At 36.5% G+C, this 23,816-nt stretch overlaps 1 protein-coding gene across 7 annotated transcripts in view; it reads right to left on the bottom strand.

The window, feature by feature from the left end:
* The window catches only part of DCAF10 (DDB1 and CUL4 associated factor 10), a 65,850-nt gene that overhangs the window by 22,752 nt on the left and 19,282 nt on the right, over positions 1–23,816 (bottom strand). For 2 of the 7 annotated variants that reach the window (XM_084990181.1, XM_084990171.1), the window contains 4 exons: positions 16,589–16,702; positions 15,049–15,103; positions 12,049–12,097; positions 1,251–1,448 (listed from right to left, as the gene is read on the bottom strand). In XM_084990181.1, the coding sequence (XP_084846307.1) occupies positions 1,251–1,448; positions 12,049–12,095 (245 nt within the window). In that variant the 5' untranslated portion in view covers positions 12,096–12,097; positions 15,049–15,103; positions 16,589–16,702. The remainder of the gene's footprint in view (positions 1–1,250; positions 1,449–12,048; positions 12,098–15,048; positions 15,104–16,588; positions 16,703–23,816) is intronic. The other 5 variants (XR_014824255.1, XM_084990192.1, XM_021066212.2 and 2 more) reach the window with 3 other exon arrangements.

Raw genomic sequence — 23,816 nt, 5'->3', positions numbered from 1 at the left:
CAATGCTGGATCCTTAACCCCTGAGCGAGGCCAGGGATTGAACCTGTGTCCTTATGGATACTAGTCAGATTCATTTCTGCTGAGCCATGACGGGAACTCACATATGTAATTATAATTATTGATATCTGGTATATCTGCCTACATATTTTTGTGCTTCTTAAGCTACCTGTTTGTTTTTTTTTTTAGGGCCTAACCTGTGGCATATGGAAGTTCCCAGGCTAGGGGCTGAATTGGAGCTGTAGCTGCCAGTCTACACCACAGCCACAGCAATGCGGGATCTGAGCTGTGCCTGCAACCTATACCACAGTTCATGGCAACACTGGATCCTTAACCCACTGAACGAGGCCAGGGATCGAACCCACGTCCTCATGGATATTAGTCAGGTTTGTTACCACTGAGCCACAACGGGAACTCCTAATTTACCTGTTTTTTAAAAAACTGATTTTCTTCCCTTCTCTGCTTCTACTGGATTGTGTTTTTTTAACCTTTTATCCTTCTATTAACTTCGAAGTTATCATTTACATTCCTATTCAAATTTTATTTCTAAACTAAAAAATAATTCTAAATTTAAACAGGTATATGTCTTAGTTTAAGGATACTGAGTAGCTCTATGCTTTGCTCAAACAATTTGCATAGCTGTAAATCTTTAAATGTTTCACAACTCAGGCATTAGTGACATTTTAGATGGGATGATGGATCCACTGTGCAAACTGTTCCATGTACTGCAGGATGTTTAGAAACTCTGATCCCTGCTGACTAAATCCCAGTAGAAGTCCTCTTCTCTTCTCCTGTAAGTGACAACTAAAACTGTACCACACATTGTTTTGAAACATCTAAGGATCAGCACTTCTCCAACCAAGAAACTATTCTTTTAAATGCATGAAAACAAAGTGCAAAAATTACAAAATAGATTTAGAATTGAAGGATCAAAGTGAAAAACATTTCAATTCCACAAAGGAAATAACAAAAAATATTTCCCCTTAAATTTCTTAAATTCAGGAAACTCAAAAACCACTTTTCATCATTAGCTATATTACTTGGTCTCCTTTCCACATAATTTTCTCCAAAATTTTTAGTCAGAATATATGACTAAGAGCAATAACAAAAATGGAATCACTTTCTGATTGTTTTTCCCAAAGGCAGTTTCTTTCTCCTAAAGAGACATGAGAGCTAAGAGAGAAGACTAAATGCGTTTACCATCTTAAAAATTTTTTTGGTTTGTACTCCTAATCGGTTTCCTATTCACAAACCTGTTGGTGTCCCAAATAATGACATTTCCATCAAATCCTGACGTTACTAAGAGTCTTGTATTAGTATCATATTCGATGTTCTTCACCCAGCTAGTGTGACCATGTAAAGTGCATACTTTGGTGTTCAGTTTTCTCAGATCCCATAATGCTATTGTAGTGTCATCAGAGCAGGTAGCAAACAGCCGGTTATCAAGAAATCTACAAAGCAGAAAAGAAAAACTAGTTTACTTAATCGCTTATTAAAGAAAACTTGAGAAAGTCTCTATATTAATTAAAAAAAAAAGACTACAAACTCACTGTATAAACTCAGTGATTCATATGTGTGTGTGTGTATATATATATATATATAGTAATCATAGCTCACATAATCACGGAGAAGGATATTATGATTTAATGAGAGCCACACTGCAATTTTATCTACTTGCTTTACTTTATTGTTTATTTGAAACCAAAGACAGGAGTGGGTATTTGGTGAACAGGGCTAGAGGAAAAGAAATTTAGAATCTGTATAGGAAACACAAATGGTGAAAGACAATTTAATAGAAGACAAAGGAGATTTTGAGGACTTAATTGCCAAGGGAGACATGTTAAGTGTAAAATGTTCAAAATTATGAGAAATACTTACTCTGCTACAAATAACATCTTTCTATTTAGAATACACTGACATAAAAAATTGCTATTAAAAGTCCATCATTTTTAATCTATTAATTCAAAGGCATTCTCCAAATAATCTCACTTCTAGGACAACAAAGAAGAAATGGAAAAATTCTTAGAAAGGTACAATCTTCCAAGACTGAACCAGGAAGAAACAGAAAACATGAACAGATGAATTACCACTAATAAAATTGAGTAAGTAATTAAAAAACTCCTCACAAACAAAAGTCCAGAACCAGATGGCTTCACAGGTGAGTTCTATCAAACACTTAGAGAAGAGTTAACACCTATCTTTCTCAAACTATTTCAAAAAATGCAGAGGAAGGAACACGTGAACTCATGCTATGAGGCTACTATCACCCTGATACCAAAACCAGACAAAGCTATCACACAAAAAAGAAAATTACAGGCCATATCACTCATGAACACTGGTGCAAAAATCCTTAACTATCAGCAAACCAAATTTAACCATACAAAAAGGATCATACACTATAATCAAGTTGGGTTTATTCTAGGGATGCAAGGATTTTTCAACATCTGCAAATTAATCACTGTGATACATTAACAAACCGAAGAATAAGAACCATATGATAATCTCAATAGATAAAGAAAAAGCTTTTGATAAAGTTCAATATCCATTTATGTTAAAAATTCTCCAGAAAGTTGGCACAGAGGGAACATACCTCAACATAATAAAGGCCATAAATGACAAACCAAGCTAACACATACTCAATGGTGAAAAACTAAAAGCATTTCCTCTAAGGTCAAGAACAAGAGAAGGACGTCCACTCTCGCCATTTTTTTTGGAAGCTAGCCATGGCAATCAAAGAAGAAAAAGAAAATAAATCCAAATTGGAAAGGACGAGGTAAATTGTCACTGTAGGCAGATGACAAGATACTGTATATAGAAAAATCCTAAAGACACCACCAAAAAACTACTAGGTTCATCAATGAATTCTATAGGATACAAAGACCTATACTCAGAAAACTATGAGTCACTGATGAAAGAAACTGAAGACAACACAAACAGATGGAAAGATATACCGTGTTCTTAGATTAAAAGAATTAATATTCTTAAAATGACCATACTATCCAAGGCAATGTACAGATTCAATGCAATCCCTAACAAAATACCAATGGCATTTTTCACAGAACTAGAACAAATAATTCTAAAATTTGTATGGAAACACAAAAGACCCTGAATAGCCAAAACAATCTTGAGAATTATAAGAGCATAAAGAAGATGTGGTGTGAAGAACACACACACAATGGAGTATTACTCAGCTATATAAAAGAATGAAGTAATGCCATCTGCAGCAACATGGATGGACCTAGAGATTATACTAAGTGAAGCCAGACAGAGAAAAACAAATATCATATGGTATCACTTATATGTGGAATCTTAAAGATGATGCAAATGAACTTAAAAAACAGAAACAGACTCACAAAACACAGAAAATAAACTTATGGTTACCAAGGGGGAAAGGGAGGGGGAAGGATAAATGTGAAGTTTGAGGTTCACTAACTACTATATAAAAAACATAAACAAGTTTCTACTGTATAGTAAGGGGACAGTATTCAACATAATAAACCATAATGCAAAAGAATGTAAAAAAGTATAACTGAATCCTTTTGCTGTACACCAGAAAATAACATAACATTGAAATCAACTACACTTCAATAAAAACAAAAACAATTAAAATATTCTGTAATCCAGATTTTTAAATTTTATACTAATTTATCAATCTTTAAATGTATTTCATGTTAATACTTAAAAATAACAATAACAATGTATCACCTTTTAATTTCTGATTAATTCAACATTAGGATGTTTTCTCTAACATATACTGTTATATATAACTTCCTAATGTCTTGCAGAAAAAAATGAATCCTGGAGCTTCTTCCATGATAAAATTATACGTAATTATTTTCTATCAGAAATTAATCTCAATAGCCACAAATACCATAAAGGCCTTCCTGAAACTTAACATGATTTTAAAATTCCAGGCCTTTGTACAGGCTGTTCTCCTACCTGAAAGCACGTATTCCCTACATCTTAACATGGATAACACTTGCTATCTTTTTAATAGCTATTATCCCCTCCAGGAAACATTCTCTATCCAGCCTGGACCAGATTTACCAATCTTCTAATTTCCCATAGCACTCTACACTTTTACCATAATAATATTACTGTGTAAGGAATAACTTTACAAGGCTATAAACTCCTTGAAGGAAAGGGAAACTTGCCTACATAATTCACGATTAGATGTGCAGTACCCAGAATACACAGTACCACTCACAGGTATTTATTAAATGAATGAGATAGCAGTTCACTGCCTAAGTGGAAAAAACATTAAACACATTGATTATACAAAATCAATGTGCAGAATAAGCAAAGAAAATAGGATGGTTAGGAAAGACCTCATGGTGGTGTCATTTGAATGAACTTGAAAAAAAATGAGCAGGAACTCCTTAAGTGGCCAATGGGTAAGTAAAGGTTTGAGGTAAGTACGGGGATGTTGTACTCTGGGAGGCAATAGCAGCTATAAGTGCCATGTATATAAAAGCAGAGATAAGTAGAAAATATATCACTTAATTATTCTATAGTGATTCTCAATAATTATTTTGTTTTTTTTTTTAGGGCTGCACCTGTGGCATATGGAAGTTCCCAAGGTAGGGGTTGAATTGGAGCTGCAGCTGCAGCTTACAGCATGACAGCAACACTGGATCTGAGCCACATCTGCAATCTATACCACAGCTTGCAGCATTGCTGGATCCTTAATCCACTGAATGAGGCCAGGAATCAAACCTGTACACTCATGGACAATATGTTGGTCCACAATGCTTAGCCACAATGGCAACTCTTATTTCTTAATTACAAATACATGTCCATTTAGATTTTTTTTAATGGTAAAAAAAAAAAAAACCCACAAAAATATTTAGCCCAATTCCTCTATTTTGGGCCTAATATTATTTCATAAATATTTTGTCATGTCATTAAAGATTTACTAACAAAATAATTCTTTTTTTTTTTTAATTAAAAAAATTTTTTTTTATTTTTTATAAGAGTTCTTAGTAGGGTCATCTACTTATTTATTTATTTATTTGTCTTTTTGCTATTTCTTGGGCCGCTCCCACGGCATATGGAGGTTCCCAGGCTAGGGGTCGAATTGGAGCTATAGCCACCGGCCTACGCCAGAGCCACAGCAACGCGGGATCCGAGCCGCGTCTGCAACCTACACCACAGCTCACGGCAACGCCGGATCGTCAACCCACTGAGCAAGGGCAGGGACCGAACCTGCAACCTCATGGTTCCTAGTCGGATTCGTTAACCACTGCACCACGACGGGAACTCCACAAAATAATTCTTAACTGCCGAGTAGTATTCACTGTATGAATGAATTGTAATCCTTCCTTTCTTTTTTTGTTGGGGGGAGGGGGTGTGCCTGCAGCACATGCAAGTTCCCAGGGTCAAGGATCCAAACTGCATCACAAAAGCAACAAAAGCAGCTGCAGTGACAACATCTGAGCTTTAATCCACTGTGCTACAAAAGCATGCCTCTTTTTTAATATGTAATTGTTGGATGTTTAGGTTGCTGCCAATTTATTACTATTAAGAAACACTAGGAGTTCCCGTCTGGCTCAGTGGTTAACGAACCCGACTAGGAACCATGAGGTTGAGGGTTCGATCCCTGGCCTCGCTCAGTGGATTAAGGATCTGGCATTGCCGTGAGCTGTGGTGTAGGTCGGTGGCCACAGCTCTGATTAGATCCCTAGCCTGGGAACCTCCATATGCCACAGGTGTGGCCCTAAAAAAGCAAAAAAAAAAAAAAAAAAAAAGAAAAGAAACACTACGATGAACATCCTAATAGCCAAATATTAATCACATTTCTAGCTATTTTTCTGTGTACATTTCCAGAAAAATATTGCTAAGTAAAAAGACATTTTTTTTTAATGTAAGGCTTTTGATATACATAGCTAAATTGTCCTTAAATGAATATATCAATATCTAGTTCCACCAGCAGTTAGGAGAAGTGTCTATTTCTTCAAACCCTTTCCACACTGGTATTTTTTAATTCTACTAAGTGCTAGGGAAAAAAATACCATGTTTTAGGCTGAAACTTTTATTTTTAGTAAAATTAAACTTTTTTTCATATTAATTGGAAGATTTTATTTCTTTTGGGAATTGCTATTCATGTTCCTTACTGATTTTCCTTTTGCAATATTATTATTACTAGTTATAAACTATCTTTATAATAAGGACAATATACTTCAGTTTTTAAAATACAGTATACTGAATATGTTTTCCATATATTTCTTTCAGTGTGGATTATGTTTTCTTACCATATCAAAAATTTAATTACTATCTTGTCAAGTCTTTTTTTTTCTAATAGTTTTATCTTTAATGATGAAGCTCTTAAAAGTAAAAATACTTCAGAGTTCCCATCGTGGCACAGCAGCAACAAATCTGACTAATATCCATGAGGACACAGGTTCGATCCCTGGCCTCACTCAGTGGGTTAAGGATTTGGCATTGCTGTGAGCTGTGGTGTAGGTCACAGACACAGCTCTGATCCTGCATTGCTGTGACTGTAGCGTAGGCTGGCAGCTGCAGCTCCAGTTCAACCCCTAGCCTGGGAACTTCCATATGGCCCAGTATGGCTCTAAAAAGCAAAAAAAAAAAAAAATAAATAAAAAATAAAAAATAAATAAAAAATAAAAATAAAAATATTTCAATGACTTTCACACCTGACGGAAAAAAATACAAAATGACAAAAGGCTACTGGAGAGTCATACTTTTAAAATAATTTGATCATCATAAAAGCATTTTTATACATTTGAAAAATTTAGAGAAAAAAGATATTTAGTATATGGAAAATACTTAATGTACAAAATCCCAATGGTATTATACTGCTTTAGGCCACAGTGGTCCACTCTAAAGGGTTTCAAGCAAGACATGGTTAAAATGATTGGTTAAGACTTTCATGACTAGTTAAGACTTAACATAACTGGTTAAGACTTCCAGAAGGATCTCTGAGCTGGCTGACTTTTCAAAATTCTTGGAATTTCATAAAAAAGAAAATAGGGAGATCAGCTTAAAAATTCTGGTCAATAAAGCCACTGAAAAAAATCACCATCGTTGTATGAAAAGATATTTTATTTTTTGTCTTTTGTCTTTTCAGGGCCACATCCGTGGCATTTAAAGGAGGTTCCCAGGCTAGGGGTTGAAATGGAGCTGCCAGCCTTACAGCAACGCTAGATCCGAGCTACATCTGCAACCTACACCATGCTCAGGGCAACGCCATAACCCACTGAGCGAGACCAGGGATTGAACCCACAACCTCATGGTTCCTAGTCAGATTCGTTTCCACTGCGCCACAACGGGAACTCCAATTTTATTTTTTTGTCTTTTTTAGGGCCACACCCGGGGCATATGGAGGTTTCCAGGCTAAGAGTCTAATGGGAGCTGTAGCCGCCGGCCTAATGCCACAGCCACAACAACATGGGATCCAAGCTGCATCTGCGACCTACACCACAGCTCACTGCAATGCTGGATCCTTAACCCACTGAGCAAAGCCAGGGATTGAACCTGCAACCTCATAGTTACTAGTCTGGGTTTGTTAACCACTGACTCATGACAGGAACTCCTGAAAGGATATTTTAATACCAATAATGCAGAAAATATAATTGTGGAACAAAAGTTAATAATTTTGAATTGAATAAATTTACTTTCATGAAAAATTCAATACTTAGGCTTTAGTTTTTTCATTTTTGCCTCAAACTATTTCCTGTTAAAATTTTTGGTACTGAAGAATCATTGGTAAAGAGGGTGGGTAAATCATAGAAAACTAAGACTGTAGACTAGGAAACCAGTTTAAGCACTTACAACAATTTTTATCCTAAAGTAAACACGCGTAAGAAAATGTAAAGTGGTAAATAAGTCCTTGGAGATCTGGCCCAATCCTTTCAAATTAAAACTTAGTCTAGCCTAGTAAGTTAATAATTATAAAATATTTTAAAGTTCATAACTAATAAACAAGAGACACTCCTTCACACATACTGAAATCTATGAGTTTCTGAAGTATAGAACTTTTCCATACATTCCTATTAAACCCCAACATATGACTATAACAGTTCTGGATAAAATGACATCTGGATAAAACTAGGTAGTCATTATCAAAGGATAATTGGTAAAGGAATACAGCAACTGAAATTGAATTTTCTTAAAACAGGTACCAACATTTCATTGTATGAGGGAAAGTGCTGTATCTTAAAAAACTAAAAAATCATGAAAAAAAAAGCCTTTTTGCATTTAAGTATATGCCAATTCTTAGAACAAGAATAAATTAAATATTTGGGTTTTTGCATAATCTTGCCAATGAAATTTTGACAGCAGAATATGGCACCCTTACTTCAAACATTTGAATTTTGTACTATAATAAAAAAGACAGCCATTTCTTTATAGTATTCAATCTTTATCAATTTTTGCAAAGGACTTTGCTTAGTCTTGTGAGATATTCACATAATTCTTTGAAGTTTCTGCCCTGTCATCATTTCTGACGTTTTCTTTTCTCTAACTGATAACTAGATCCTCTTTTGCCAATGATTTTTACCAGTTCTTTAACATCACTCTCAGAGCTCTGCAAAACTTTACATCCTTTGCAAAATCAGAATCTCATTGTTCCCCATGTGAGCACTGCACTTAAACATTATATTGTTCGAAATGTAACAATTAGGAAAAGACCAACAAAGACAGTAGGAGGGAAAAGCAGTTCCTGGACTATTTAAATATGTACTAATGTTTTAGCTGCTATGTCATTCAGTAAATATTCTTATGATAATTTCAGTTCTCCTTGTAACCTCATATTTGGGGGATCTTGATTATTAAATGGACTCTTCAATCTTCATACTGTATATGAGGCTGTATAATGGGCTTAAGAATTTAAATTACATATTTTCTCTTGTACTTTCATATGAAGCAACATAAAATACTCTCTAAAACTATTAATATTTTATAAGAAAGCATACCTCAAAACTAAGAAATGAACTAGAAGACATTACTAAGTAGTGCAAAATGACTATCTAGAACCAATCCAGGAAATGCATGCCCACATCTCTCAACAGTACAGTGAGGTGGTCTAATGGAACTGAGGATGAATTCCAGCTCTAACACTTACTATATATAAGACCTCGGGCAAATCTCTGAGTTGCAGTTTCTTCATTCCTTAAAATGGGTAAAATATCTGCCTCACATCAGGATTCTGTGAGGATTAAACAATATAATGTATTAAACGTGCTTCACAAAGGTTTGGCACATGGTAAGCACTCAAAAACTGGAAGTTAGTATTATTAAGTAATGCACACTTAAGCTCATGCCAGAGGACCCTTTAGATCCTCACTCAAAAGACTTGATACGTATTTCTAAATAGCTTCAAATCTGTTTTTCTAACCAACAGATAAGAAGCAAATTCAAATTTGTAGGTGAGGGGTACTAGGGCAGGCACACTGATAGCAGTAAGTGAGAGCTGACATTGATAAAGAACACAAATTCTAACAGAAGATTAGTCACAGGTCATTTTGAGTAGGGGCAAACAGTTGACATGTCTTTTTGAGAAAAGAAAATTATAAATTATAAATTATTCGAAACATAAAATTATGAATATAACAAACACCTGTGATACCCACCACCCAGCTTTATAAAATTATAACATTTGGTTAGCTTTCCTTTTTTTTTGGTCTTTTTAGGGCCACACCCATGGCATATGGAAGTTCCCAGGCTAGGGTCCAATCAGAGCTGTAGCTGTTGGTCTACGCCACAGCCATGGCAACATGGGATGTGAGCCACATCTGCGACCTACACCACAGCTCATGGCAACACCAATCCTTAACCCACTGAGTGAGGCCAGCGATTGAACCGGCAACCTCATGATTCCTAGTCGGATTCATTTCCACTGCGCCACAACGGGAACTCCAATCTTTCCAATTTTTTGAACATTACAAGCACATTTGAAGAACCCTACATATCCCTCCCCAATCCCATTCCCCTCCCTCCCTCTCCAGAGGGAACCACTATCCAAATTTGTTGTTTGTCACTCCCCTTGCAAGTTTTTAATACTATGAATTCATTAATACATATCCATAAAAAATTATGGTTTTGTTTTACATTCCATTTATTCTGTAAATATTTAATAAGCACCCAATATGTGGCACAGTTCTAGGTGCTGTGGACAAAGCAGAAAACAAATACATGCCCTAATCAAGTTTGTTTACATATTATTTAACTTTATATAAATGGTATCACACTGCACAGAGCTCATTCTACAATTTGCTTTTCTGGCTCCACCCTGAACTTCTGAGATGTCTCTCAGATGATAATGCTTCTTGTTTATTTATTTTAACTGATGTATAGTATTCCATTGTATGAGTAGACTATTTATCTCCCTCCTCCTTTTCTTTTTTTAGGGCCACACCAGCGGCATATGGAGGTTCCCAGGCTAGGGGTCCAAGAGGAGCTACAGCTGCCGGGCTACACCACAGGTGCAGCAACACGGGATCTGAGCCGCATGTAACCTACACACAGCTCGTGGCAATGCCAGATCCTTAACTCACTGAGCGAGGCCAGGGATTGAACCCACAACCTCATGGTTCCTAGTTGGATACGTTTCCATTGTAACACGACAGGAATTCATTATTTATCGTCCCCTTGATGGAGATTTGTTTCCAACTTCTATTACTAACGATGCTATAATGAACCTACTTTACACATCTCCTTGTTCACACTGTGCTTTCTTTTAAACAACTAATCCTCACCTTTCGCAGAATAATTTTACGAACTTATACTCCATCAATAATGTCTATGAGTTACTATTTCTCAACACCTCTGCCAATACTTGATCTCTTCATTGTTATTTTTATTTGCATTGCCATGATAACTAGTAAGCTTGAAAAATCTTTCCAAATTTATTGCTCATTTTAGTTTCTCATGTGATTCTCTGCCTGTTTTGCCCTAGGGTAATGGTGTTATATATTCTGGATGCTAATCCCTTTTTGCAGGCTCATATGCATTGAAAATATCTCTTCCCACCAGCCTATATCTTATCTTCTCACATTGTTATGTCCTTGTTTACAATGAAGTTTTAAATTTCATCGCAGTTGAACTTATCAGTCCTTAGTGATTTATGCTTTTTGTGTCTAAAAAAAACCCTTTTTTCATAGTTAGAACACAATTCTTTGTGTGTGTGTATAAATTTTTTTTTTCTTATGGCCGCACCTGTGACATATGGAAGTTCCTGGGCCAGGGATTAAATCTGAGCCACAGCTGTGACCTATGCTACAGCTGTGGCAACCCCGGGTCCTTAACCCATTGCACCACAGTGGGAACTCCCCATAATTCTATATTCTAAAACAGTGTGCTTTCATAATTACGTCTTTAATCTAACTGGCAATTATTTTTAGTTAGGTATGAGATAGAAATCTAATTTTACTCTCTTTTTTCATATATATTACCAATTCTCCTTTCCACTTCCCCTGACACTGGTCTGTAATGATCCTGCTGTCATATATCAAATTCTCATATGTTCTAGAAGCTCTATTCCATTCCATCAGTCACTTAATCTATCCTTGTCCTAAGATTACATCTGATATCTACAGGGGTGAGTACTCGTACCATCTCAGTCTTCTTCAAAATTGCCTCCAATATTCTTGGCACTTTACTGTTCAAATAGGCACTTTCTTATTTAAAAATAGGAATTTTTAAATCAAGGTTACAAAAAATCCCCATCTTATAGGTATTTTAATTAAACTCCACTACATTCATAGACTAATCTGGGAAGAATTAACTTCTTTATAATACTGAGTTTTCTCCTCTAGAGAAGATTTGCATCTATTTTTGCAGGTATCTGGCATACTACTAACCTGGATCCAATTTAAAATTGCTGGCTGGAGGGTTCTGGACCATATGGTAGTGTGAAGGCTGTATGAAGGCTGGCTTATGGTTAGAAATTCACAGAGATTTTTCTGACATCCCTCTACCCAATGCCACAGTCTACATGAACAAGGTGGTTTATTTCTAGATCACTTTTATGCTGAAAGTATAGCCCTTTGGAGTCCCCAGCCAGTAGCAGTTTTCTACTAGACTCCTCACCTTGAACTGGACGTAGAATTAACTCTCCTGTCCTTTGTACTCCTCATACCTGTCAAAACAGAAACTCAAGAGTCACCAGCATTTGGCAGATGCCTCCAGGGTAAAAGCCAGCTGAGTACAAGTTTACTTCTTTGCATTCCTGCTTCCACTTAATTTTTGGCCCTAGGATTCCCTTCTTTCTTATCAGCTCAACTATACATTTTTAAAATAATTGGGAGGGGGGAGTTCCCTTGCGGTGCAGTGGGTTAAGGATTTGACATTGTCACTACAGCAGCCTGGGTCCAATCCATGACTCAGGAACTTCCAAATGCCATGGGTGTGGCCAAAAAAAGAAAAAAAAATTTTTTTTCTTACATTAATCTTGCATTTCTATTTTTAGTAGAGCGGTTGTTCAAAGTATTTTAAAATCGTTTACAACCTAATTTTTATTGCTTGATTTGCTAATGTTGGACAGAACTGCATTAAAATCTCTTACTATGATTATAAACTTAATCCCTTATTATTCTGTTTTTGCTTTATTTCAAGTTTCATACAAGTTCATGATTATTATATCTTTTTGGTGGGTTTTTCCATTTATTAATATGTACTGTTATACCTTATCCTTATTAAAGCCTTTGTTCTTCCATCTGTCCAATAATGATAAACTACATCAGTTTTTTTTTCCCATTTCTGGATAGTTTAAATTTCTGGCATCTCTATAAAAAGTACAGAAATGTTTTTGTTTTTTATTTAAACTGCTGTCTCTATCTTTTAATAAAGATCAATCCATTTATATTTATTGTGAACTATTAATATATTTGGAATTTTTTCTACTTGTTTTTTATTTATCAATCCTTTCTTTTGCTTTTTTACTTATTTTTTTACTTTTCTAAGCTTTCTTATCTTCTACGGAATTGATCAAGTTTTCAATCTTCTTGCCACTCTCCCCACTCCACTTTGCTGATTTGAAAGCTGTAAACTACATTTTTATTATTTTATTTTAGGCTTTTTTTTTTTCTTTTTTTCTTTTTTGGCAGCCCTGTGGCATATGTAGTTCCTGGGCCAGGGATCAGATCTGAGTCACAGTTGCAGCAGTGCCAGATTTTTTAACGCACTGCACCAGGCTGGGGATTGAATCTGTGTTCAGGTGCTGCAGATATGCCTCTTATCCCATTGAGTCAAACTGGGAACTCCTAATTTAGTTTTTAAAAATTGTATATATTTAATTATACATTGTTCTGAAAGGTCTGAAATTACTTAATATTCTGTCCTCTTCCTGAACATGATGTAGACCTTAAATGTTACACCGTCCCACTGAACAAAATTCCTCCCTACATGCAACAAGTTTGTCATTACTATCCAGAACTACACTGTGGAAATTTGGAAGCCATTAGCCACATGTGGCTTTTGAGTTGCCAGTCTACACTGAGATGTGCTCTAAGTGTAGACTATACACTGGATTTTGAAGATTTATCATGAAAGTAAAATAACTCAGTATTTTTATACTGATTGAATGTTGAAATGGTAACATTTTAGGCATACTGGAGTAAATAAAATGTATTATTAAAAATTAATTTCATTTGTTTCTTTTATCTTTTTTAATGTAAATACCAGAAATTTTTATTTATTATTATTTTTTTTGGGGGGGGGCAGCACACCTCCAGAAGTTCCCAGGCCAGTGATCAAACCTACACTACAGCAGTAACCCAAGCCACAGCAGTGACAACACTGGATCCTTAACCTGCGAGGCTTCCAGGGAACTCCAAAAAATTCTAAATTTAAAATTATTAATGAATTGGATAGTGCTAATCTAGAGTTTTGTTTTAACAGTTTTAAATGTGTCCTCCCCCTAAAAAAATCCTTAAGTATTATCTTTCTGCTATTAATAATTAATAATGTTTACTATTTCATCTAATTAAAAGTCTTTATTCTGGAATAACAACTTACCTGGATATGAAATGGTACTGAATATTACTTTACCTTAGTATTTAAGACATTATTCCATTTTCCCCTAGCATCAACTGTTGTTGATAAGAAATCCATTAATTATCATACCTCAATAGGTAACCTGGTTTCTAACTTTGGTGGCTTTAAAATTTTTCTCTTTAAATATTCTAGAGTTTCACTACAAACTGCCTAGACTTAATTCACTTGACTCTAAAGTTTACTTTTGATTCAAGGATTCAGGTCCTTGTTCAATGCTAAGAATTCTCAGCCTTCGTGTCTTCAAAATTTAGTTCTTCTCTAAAGGTGAGGTAATCTCAGCAACCTCTTTTTCCTGTAACTCAGATACTGCATATCTCAATTAATCTGTGGGTGAATGTTTTAGTATTATTTTCCAACCCATCAGTTATCTCATCAGTTGTGTAAAGGGTAATATTTATCCCATCTATTCAGTTTTTTAATATATCAACTACATTTTTTTTTTTTTTTGACTTTTTAGTGCTGCATCCACGGCACATGGAGGTTCCCAGGCTAGGGGTTGAATTGGAGCTACAGCTGCTGACCTACACCACAGCCACTCCAGATCTAAGCTGCATCTGTAACCTATATCACAGCTCACAGCAAAGCTGAATCCTTAACCCACTGAGCAAGGCCAGGGCTCAAACCTATGTCTTCATGGATACTAGTCAGATTTGTTTCCACTGAGCCAAGACAGGAACTCCCCTTGAGCTGTCTTTTAAAGGGAAGTATCCCTTAACTTATTTCTTTGAGCATCCTAAAAATGCTTTAAAGTTTCTTCCAATCAATGGAATACTATGCAGCCGTTAAAAAGAATGAAATCATCCTATGGGTACAAATATGGAATGACCTCTAAATATGTCAATTAGTGAAAAGGCCAAGGTATATAATAGCATGTAGAATGCTACCATTTATATAAAAGTGTCTGTATATATATGTATATATATATATGTACATGCATAAACTATCTCAGAAAGGATAGTAAGAACCTGGTAATAGTGGTTGCCTCTGGGGAGAAGAACTGGGTGGCTAGGGGACAGAGGTGGGAGATAGACTTACTTTTCACTGTTTACCCTTTTGTACCTTTGAATTTTGTACCACGTGCATGTATTACCTAGTCAAAAAAAAAATAAAATAATTCATTTTTTAAAAATAATTCTTTGTTGGACTACTCCATAAAATTAACTTCATCCAGAGAAAATGCCTGTTCTAGTTGCTGATTTTGTTATATTAACATTAGATATTTTCTTAAGTTCTAGAATTTTGGTTACAGGCTCATTTTGAGTAAGATGAAAAAAAAAATTCTTCTCTCTCTTTCTTCCTATTTAATAGTTTTACAATTGCCCTTATGAGGATTTCTGGACCCAAATCTACCACTAGGCCTCATTATGACATTAAGGCCTCCAGTTTCATGATGATATATCACAGACATACATTCAGTAACCAACTCAGCAATGGAGTCATTCAATTCCTGGTCATGAGGCTGTGTCTTTATCAGCTAAAACCTAAAGCCCCAGGTAATTAATAGCTTTTTCCTTTTTTCAGCCTTTCACAAATAGGACAGAAATTTCAACTAAAGCCCTGGTTTCATACAGTAATTCTGGCTCTGGTTCCTGCCTCACATGAAGCACTTTAGCATTTTTAGTTCCTGACAGGAGCTAAACTACTACACGTCAATGCCAGACTGAAAATCCAATGGGCTTGTGGTTATAACCATGTAACAGCTTTGTGTCTGTATTTGGATCTCGCCACAAAGATTTTTATGTTGTTTCAGTGCCTGGCTATATCTTCTGAACTATTTCATCTATCGTTCTATATGTTTGGAACACAGAAGTTACATCAAAATTCAGTATGTCACCTTGACTAGAAGTAACTTCTACATATCTTTTTTGGGGATATTAAAAGTAATCACTATGTAAGTCATATAATCTCATTATATAAAGTTTAGAAAACAGAAAATTACTCATAATCCATCCACTCTAACTCATCCACTGTTAACATTTAAAGTATTTCCTTTTAAACTTTTTCTGCATCATGTCATGTTTATATAATTTTTACCATGATTTTAACCTGCATTATCCCAAGGATTTGTCCATGTTGATATGGAGTCTCTGTGAGCATCATTTTAATGACTGCATATTAGTCCACCAAGCTACTCAACTATTATTTATTTCACACATTATTGAGAATTTATAGAGCTTCCAAAAATGTTATCAAGAAGTTCTCTGTGCATATGTGTTTTTCCCCCCTCAATAGTTTGGATTTGGAGCTGGTGGTAAGCAATGGGAATGCCATAATCCTATATAGATCATTAGCCCAAAGGCATTACAGGACTATCAAAATACATTGCTGAGGTTCATAATGATGACCCTAATATACAAAGAGAAAACGTAAAATCATATAGTGAAAATTCATTTTAGAAAAATTTCAATCTAAAATGGTTAACAGTAAGTTTTGTAATTAAAGGGGTAAGTTTCACAATTCACTACTGTGTAACATCTAGCACTGCTGGACAAGGCATTATAAATTTTCACTAATGTCCAAAACATGATATTTGGGATCACATTAATAAAGTTCACTTTTTCACTGTAATACTAACCTTATGTTATTTACACAGTCTTCATGAGCTTCGGAAAGTGTTTTTATGTGCTTTGAAGATATAGGATCAAAAAGCAGAACTTCAGTCTGTTCACAAGCAACTGTCAGCACTGACCTGGAAGTAAATGACACATTTCTCTTAGCTTTTGAGCACTTGTTGGTTACTGATATTCATAACTGTTCATACGATATTCATATGTAAACAAGTGGCACTATTCGCTGTTGGAAGGGGGAAATGGGGCTCTTATACATTATGATGACATGTACGCTGGTGCAGCTTGTTTGGACAGTACTAGTATCTATCAAAATTTTAAACATGCATATCTTTTGACTCAGCTTTTCTTTTCTGGGAATTCAATCTAGAGAAATAATCATTTCTAAGTACCAAGAAGCACTTATAAAGATATGCTTCATTGTAAGAAGTTGAAAGTAACCTAAGTGTACATGAAAGAAGAAATGACTGTTTACTTAAGCCATAGCATATAATACTTTGCAATATGATATAACATTTAAAAAGGAACAACTTTATATAGATACGAAGAATTCTAAGAGATCCCATCGTAGCTCAGTGGTTAACGAATCTGAGTAGGAACCATGAGGTTGCAGGTTTGATCCCTGGCTTCCTCAGTGGGTTAAGGATCTGGCGTTGCCATGAGCAGTGGCGTAGGTCGCAGACGCGGCTTAGATCTGGCGTTGTTGTGGCTTTGCCAAAGGCTGGAGGCTACAGTTCTGATTAGACCCCTAGCCTGGGAACCTCCATATGCCCTAGAAATGACCAAAAAAGAAAAAGAAAAAAAGAATTCTAAAACATGTTTAAATAAGAAAAGCTGGTTGCAGAAAAGCATGCATAGATTAGGTAACTTAGGAAAAGGATCACATACAACAAAATTGGGTATTTCTTCATCAGTATCCATTAAAATGCACTGAAAAGTTCTAGCATATATCCTGCTGAACCAATCAGATATAGTCAAACTTAACCTTTTCTTCCACAGATTTCCAGTATTCTCTTATTTCAATCCTTCTTTATTACAAAGTTTATATATAAATATATATATCTATATATTTTTTTCTTTTTGTTTTAGGGCCACACCCGCAGCATATGAAGTTCCCAGGCTAGGGGCCAAATTGGAACTATAGTTGCCTGCCTATGCCACGGCAACAGTAACTTGGGATCCGAGCCGTGTCTGCACCCTACACACAGCTCATGGCAATGCTGGATCCTCAACCCACTGAGCAAGGCCAGGGATCAAACGCACATCCACATGGATACCTGTTGGGTTCGTTTCCTCTGAGACACAATGAGAACTCCCTACAAAGTTACATTTTTATAAGCCTTTTAAAAACCCCATTTTGATTTCTGAAAATTGATTGTCTTTTATTTTGTCTTAGTTTTCTGTGGGCACTAATCTTTCAGATTCAGATCTAACAAATGAAATTCTGAGTCTTTGAAAGTGCAAGTATTACCAATTTACAGTCCCAATAACAAATGGGATTTTTAGACTTTTAAGATGAAAGTGTGTAAAAAAGAATTTTAAACTCTTCTATTCAAAACAAACTTTTTAGAGGGAAAAAACCTACTAAATTAAAATCTTTTCTGGGAGTTCCTGTTGTGGCTCAGTGGTAACAAACCCAACTAGTATTCATGAGGATGCGGGTTAAATCCCTGGCTGTGGTGTAGGCCAGAAGTTACAGCTCCGATTGGACCACTAGCCTGGGAACTTCCATTTGCCACAGGTGCGGCCCAAAAAACACACACAAAAATCTTTTCCATATTTAGTAATCATGAAATTATCCCTTAAAGAGTGTCTGCATAAACCCTTTTGTGAGATACTGAATTTTAAAAGTTCGATATCTAAAGAATTTTTGTGCTAGTTGACCATTATGAGTAAAAGTATTGAAATTAATATCTGTAATTTTAGAAGACATACAATCATTTCTTTTTGTTAGGCAGAAGAGTCATGAAATGAACTTTTCTTTTTGAGCATAAAAGTAAATGAATCAATGATTCTGGGAGCGTCTTAAACACTGTAAATAAGAGATCTATTTAAAAAAACAGAGACCTGTAAGACTGATAGTCACTTTTTTGTTTTAATACAATTACAATTTATTTTTGCATATGGCATGATTTGTAACTTCTTAAAACAGATATCATTTGTTCCAATATCAAAGCCTACATTTCTCATCGGTTTCAAATGCCATTTTATCATATATAAATTTTCTTTTGGGACTCCATATTCTCTTTTATGCAGTGCCATTACACTATTTTAATTCCTAAAAGGTCTGACATGTGGCAAAGCAAAAATCCCTTCACTGCTTTATAAATATTTTGGGGGGGGGGTTAATATCATACTTTCTCTTGGACAGTATGTCAGGTTCCACTAAAAAATCTTGTTGGTATTTTTATTAGGATGCAGTGACTTTACAAATTAATTTGGTAGAATTTATATCATATAATATTGAACCACCTCATTAGTAATATGCATACTTTCCAACATATTCAAGATTTTCTTAGAAAGTATATGGTAACAATCCTTGGATCTTTGAACATCCTTATACATTTAGAACTGGCTTATTAAGTTATGTACACAAACTCATATAAACTCACAGAGATCTACCTGTGGATTTTAAGATAATGTAATAAATCTACAGAGAAGTTTGCATAAAACTGACGTCTTTACAACATGAAATCTTCTAATCCTTGAACATGGCATATCTCCATTTACAATCGAGATTTTCTCCATGTGTATCACGCCTATCTTCTGCTAGACTTTTTCCTGGATACTTGACATTTTTCTTTCGATGCTTTGGTAAATGTTCATTTTAAAATATTGTTTGAGGAGTTCCCGTCGTGGCACAGCAGAAACAAATCCGACTAGGAACCATGAAGTTGCAGGTTCAATCCCTGGCCTCGCTCAGTGGGTTTAGGATCCAGCATTGCCGTGAGCTGTGGTGTGGGTCACAGACGCAGCTCGGATCTGGCGTTGCTGTGGCAGTGGTGTAGGCCGACAGCAACAGCTCCGATTAGATTCCTAGCCTGGGAACCTCCGTATGCCACAGGTACGGCCCTAAAAAGACAAAAAAAGACAAAATAAATAAAATTTTAAAAATTTGTTTGATTTGCAGCCAGTGTACATAAAGGGCAAATGATATTTTAAATATTATTTATCCATCGGTCTTGCTATTCTAGGGAAGCAGGATCAAGATGACAGAGGAGCATGACGTGGTGCTCACCTTCTCCCACAAACATATCAAAAAAATCATCTACATGTAGAACAATTCACACAGAACATGTACTGAATGCTGGCAAACCTTAAACCTCTATAAAGGGCAAGAAATCCTCCACATAAGTGGGTAGAACAAAAGGGGGAAAGAAAGGGAGAGACAGAAAGCAATCAGGACAGGACGAGCACTCCTGAGAGGGAGCTGTGAAAGAGGAAAGGAACCCACGCCATGGGAAGCCACCTAATTGACAGGGAGATCAGCCAAGATGGAGGGACCTTAAAGCCTCAGAGAAAAGCACAGCAGCTTGACTAAGAAGGGCAAAACAGAGAGAGCCGCAACAGACTATTGGTACCACCTCCCGGCACACCACAGCCTGAGATGCTCGGAAGGGGGCTGGGTGCTGAGACTTAGGCTCTGGAGGTCAGTTCCTGGGAGAGGACTAGGGTTGGCTATGTGGAGACAGCCTGAGGAGCTAGGGAACGGTGAGCCATGGGCTGAGAAGCAAAGTGCCACAGCCTAGGGAACCTGGAAGGTCTGTGCCGGCAGGAGAAGCAAGGTGCCATTGTTGGAGAGGGCAAAAGCAGGACGGGCAGACTGCCATAGAAATATCTTTTCCTGCACAAGTGCAGACTCGAGCAGACTCACAAGCGCCTCTTGTGCTGGCTACGGGTGGTGAGGCCCCATTTCCACAGGCTATAGGCACTGGGGTGCCTCTTGCATGTTCTATAGGTGGCAGGGGTAAACCACAGCAGTCATCTCAGACACCAGGGGTGGGCATGACCAGCCCCCACTAAGGGTCTGTAAACAGGTGCCCCCTGCAGCCCCAGTCACCTCAGAGGCAGCAAAGAAGAGGTCGGTGCACTGAACTGAGTACCACCCGGTGATACTCACTCCCCTAGGAACGCACCCTCCCGGCTCATGCCCATGCCAAATGCTCTGGGCTCTACCTACAGCTGTCTGATAACTGTCACTTCCCAGGGCCCTGCAATTAGGAGCAGCCTGTGCCACTTTCCCTTGGGTCCTTGCAACCAGGCACTGGCTACTAGCCCTGCCCACTGCCTCCATTTCCCCGGAAGCACACAGAGGACCCTAAAAATAAAAAGTAAGCCCTCATAAAATACCCAGGGGTGCTCGTGCATAAATACAGCCCTCCAAGACTACAGTATTGTTTTCCCTAAACTCACAGAATAAAAAAAATATAAGCAGAGATCCCACTGTGGTACAGTGGAAACAAATCCAACTAGGAACCATGCAGTTGCGGGTTCAATCCCTGGCCTTGCTCAGTGGGTTAAGGATCCAGCGTTGCTATGAGCTGTAATGTAGGTCACAGACATGGCTCAGATCCCGAATTGCTGTGGCTGTGGTGGAGGTCAGCAGCTGTAGCTCCAATTCGATCCCTAGCCTGGGAACCTCCATATGCCATGGGTGCAGCCCTTAAAAAAAAAAAGGAAAAGAAAAGAAAAGAAAATATAAGAAAAATGAAGCAGCTCAGGAACCATTCCCAGTTAAAAGAATAGCAGAATTCACCTGAAGGAGCAAATAATGAAACAGAGCTCTGCAGTCTAACAGACATCAAGTTCAAAAAGGAGATAGAGAAAATACCAGAAGAATTAAGAGTGAATATGAAGGAATTAAGAGCTGATATGAACAGTAATGCAGATTACTTTAGAAAGGAACTGAAAAATATAAGGAGGACCCAAATAAATTAGAAAATTCATTTGCAGAGATGCAAGCTGAGTTAAAGGCACTGAAGAGCAGAATGAATAATGCAAAAGAATGAATTAGTGCCTTGGAAGATAAAATAATGAAAACCACACAATCAGGACAGTGGACAAAAAACCAAATGAAAAAAACATGAAAGCAATATAAGAGGTCTGCAGGATAATATAAAGCAGGCCAATCTATGTATAACCGGGATTCCAGAAGGAGAAGAAAAAGAAAGGGGGACTGAAAATATATTTGAAGAAATTATGGTTAAAACTTCCCAAATCTTAAGGAAACAGATATTAAGGAAGCATAGAGGGCCCCAAACAGTACCACATCAAGACATATTATAATAAAAATGGCAAAAGTTAAAAAGAGCATTCTAAAGGCAGCAAGAGAAAAACAGACTTAATTATAAGGGACTCCCCATAAGGCTGTAAGCTGATTTCTCTACAAAAATACTATAGGCCAGAAGAAAGTGGCAAGATATATTCGAAGTTTTATAAGGGAAAAATGTGCAGCCTAGAATACTCTACCCAGCAAGAAGATCATTTAAAATAGGAGAAATAAAGAATTTCTCCAACAAACAAAAATGAAAATAGTACAGCAATACTAAATCCATTTTAAAAGAAACACTGGGAGTTCCCGTCGTGGCGCAGTGGTTAACGAATCCGACTAGGAACCATGAGGTTGCGGGTTCGGTCCCTGCCCTTGCTCAGTGGGTTAACGATCCGGCGTTGCCGTGAGCTGTGGTGTAGGTTGCAGACGCGGCTCGGATCCTGCGCTGCTGTGGCTCTGGCGTAGGCCGGTGGCTACAGCTCTGATTCGACCCCTAGCCTGGGAACCTCCATATGCCACAGGAGAGGCCCAAGAAATAGCAACAACAACAACAACAACAACAACAAAAAAGACAAAAGACAAAAAATAAAAAATAAAAAAAAAATAAAAGAAACACTGAAAGGGCTCCTCTAAATATAAAAGAAGTAAGAAGAAATAGGATGGTGGAAATTACAGCTGGAAAGCAATCAGTATACAGATCTAAAAGAAAGAAAGAAAGAAAGAAAGAAAGACAGACAGACAGACAGACAGACAGACCTGTTGTAAAAGCAATAATAAACACAAGGAACACCAAAAGGACAAACATGAAGATGTTAAAAAAAGGACTTCAAAAATCATGAAATGTGGAGAAGTAAGAAAATCTAGATTTTTTTTTTTTTTTTTTTTTAAGAATGTATTTGAGCCTATGTGACAATCAGGCTAAAGCAAGCAAATGCAGGAAAGCGCTAACATACTTGAAAAACAGGGTGACCACAAATAAAAGCCAGACATTACATTCACAAAAACTAAAAAGAAGAGGCCACAAGCATAAAAGGAAATCATTCAACCACAAAAAGAAAGAAACAAAGGAGAAACATAGAATCAACTGGAAAACAAGGTTTTAAATGGCAATGAGTACATATTTATCAATAATTACCTTAAATGTCAGTGGACTGAATGCTCTAATCAAAAGACACAGACTAGCAGACTTGATAAAAAGGCAAGAGCCTACAATATTCTATCTAGAAGAGACTCACCTTAGGGCAAAGGACACATAAATTGAAAGTGATGGCATGGAAAAAGACATTTCATGCGAATGGCAAAGACAGGAAAGCAGGAGTTGCAATACTCATGTCAGACAAAATAGACTTTAAAATGAAGGCCATAAAGAAAGTCAAAGAAGGGCACTAGTTAATAATAAAAGCATCCATTCAAGAAGAGGATATTACAATTGTCAATATATATGCCCCTAATATAGGAGCACTCAGATACATACAACAAATAGTATCTGATATAAAAGGAGAAACTGATGGGAATACAGTAATAGTAGGAGACTTTAACACGCAACTCACATCAATGGACAGATCCTCTAGACAGAAAATCAATAAGGCAACAGAGATTCTAAATGACACAAAAGAAAAGTTAGACTTAACTGACATTTTCAGGACATTACATCCAAAAAAATCAGAATATACATTCATTCCAAGTGCACATGTAACATTCTCAAGGACTGACCACATACTAGGACACAAAAATAACCTCAACGAATTAAAGAGTATAGAATTTATTTCAAGGATCTTTTCTGACCACAATGGCATGAAACTAGAAATCAACCACAGGGAAAAAAATGAGAAAAGACTGACGACATGGAGACTAAACATCATGATACTAAAAAAAAAAAAAAAAAAAAAAAAAGGACCAATGAGGAAATCAAAAGGAAATTAAAAAATACCTCAAGACAAATGATAATGAAAACACAACCATTC

The sequence above is a fragment of the Sus scrofa genome, chromosome 1 (genome assembly GCF_054392235.1).
Source record: "Sus scrofa isolate SSC_HxYL_T2T_F1_AM1 chromosome 1, Sscrofa_HxYL_maternal_Yorkshire_Landrace_v2.0, whole genome shotgun sequence".
Classification (NCBI taxonomy): Eukaryota; Metazoa; Chordata; class Mammalia; order Artiodactyla; family Suidae; genus Sus; species Sus scrofa.
The sequence above is the reverse complement of the archived record's forward strand: the minus strand, read 5'-3'. Positions and strand labels throughout refer to the sequence as shown.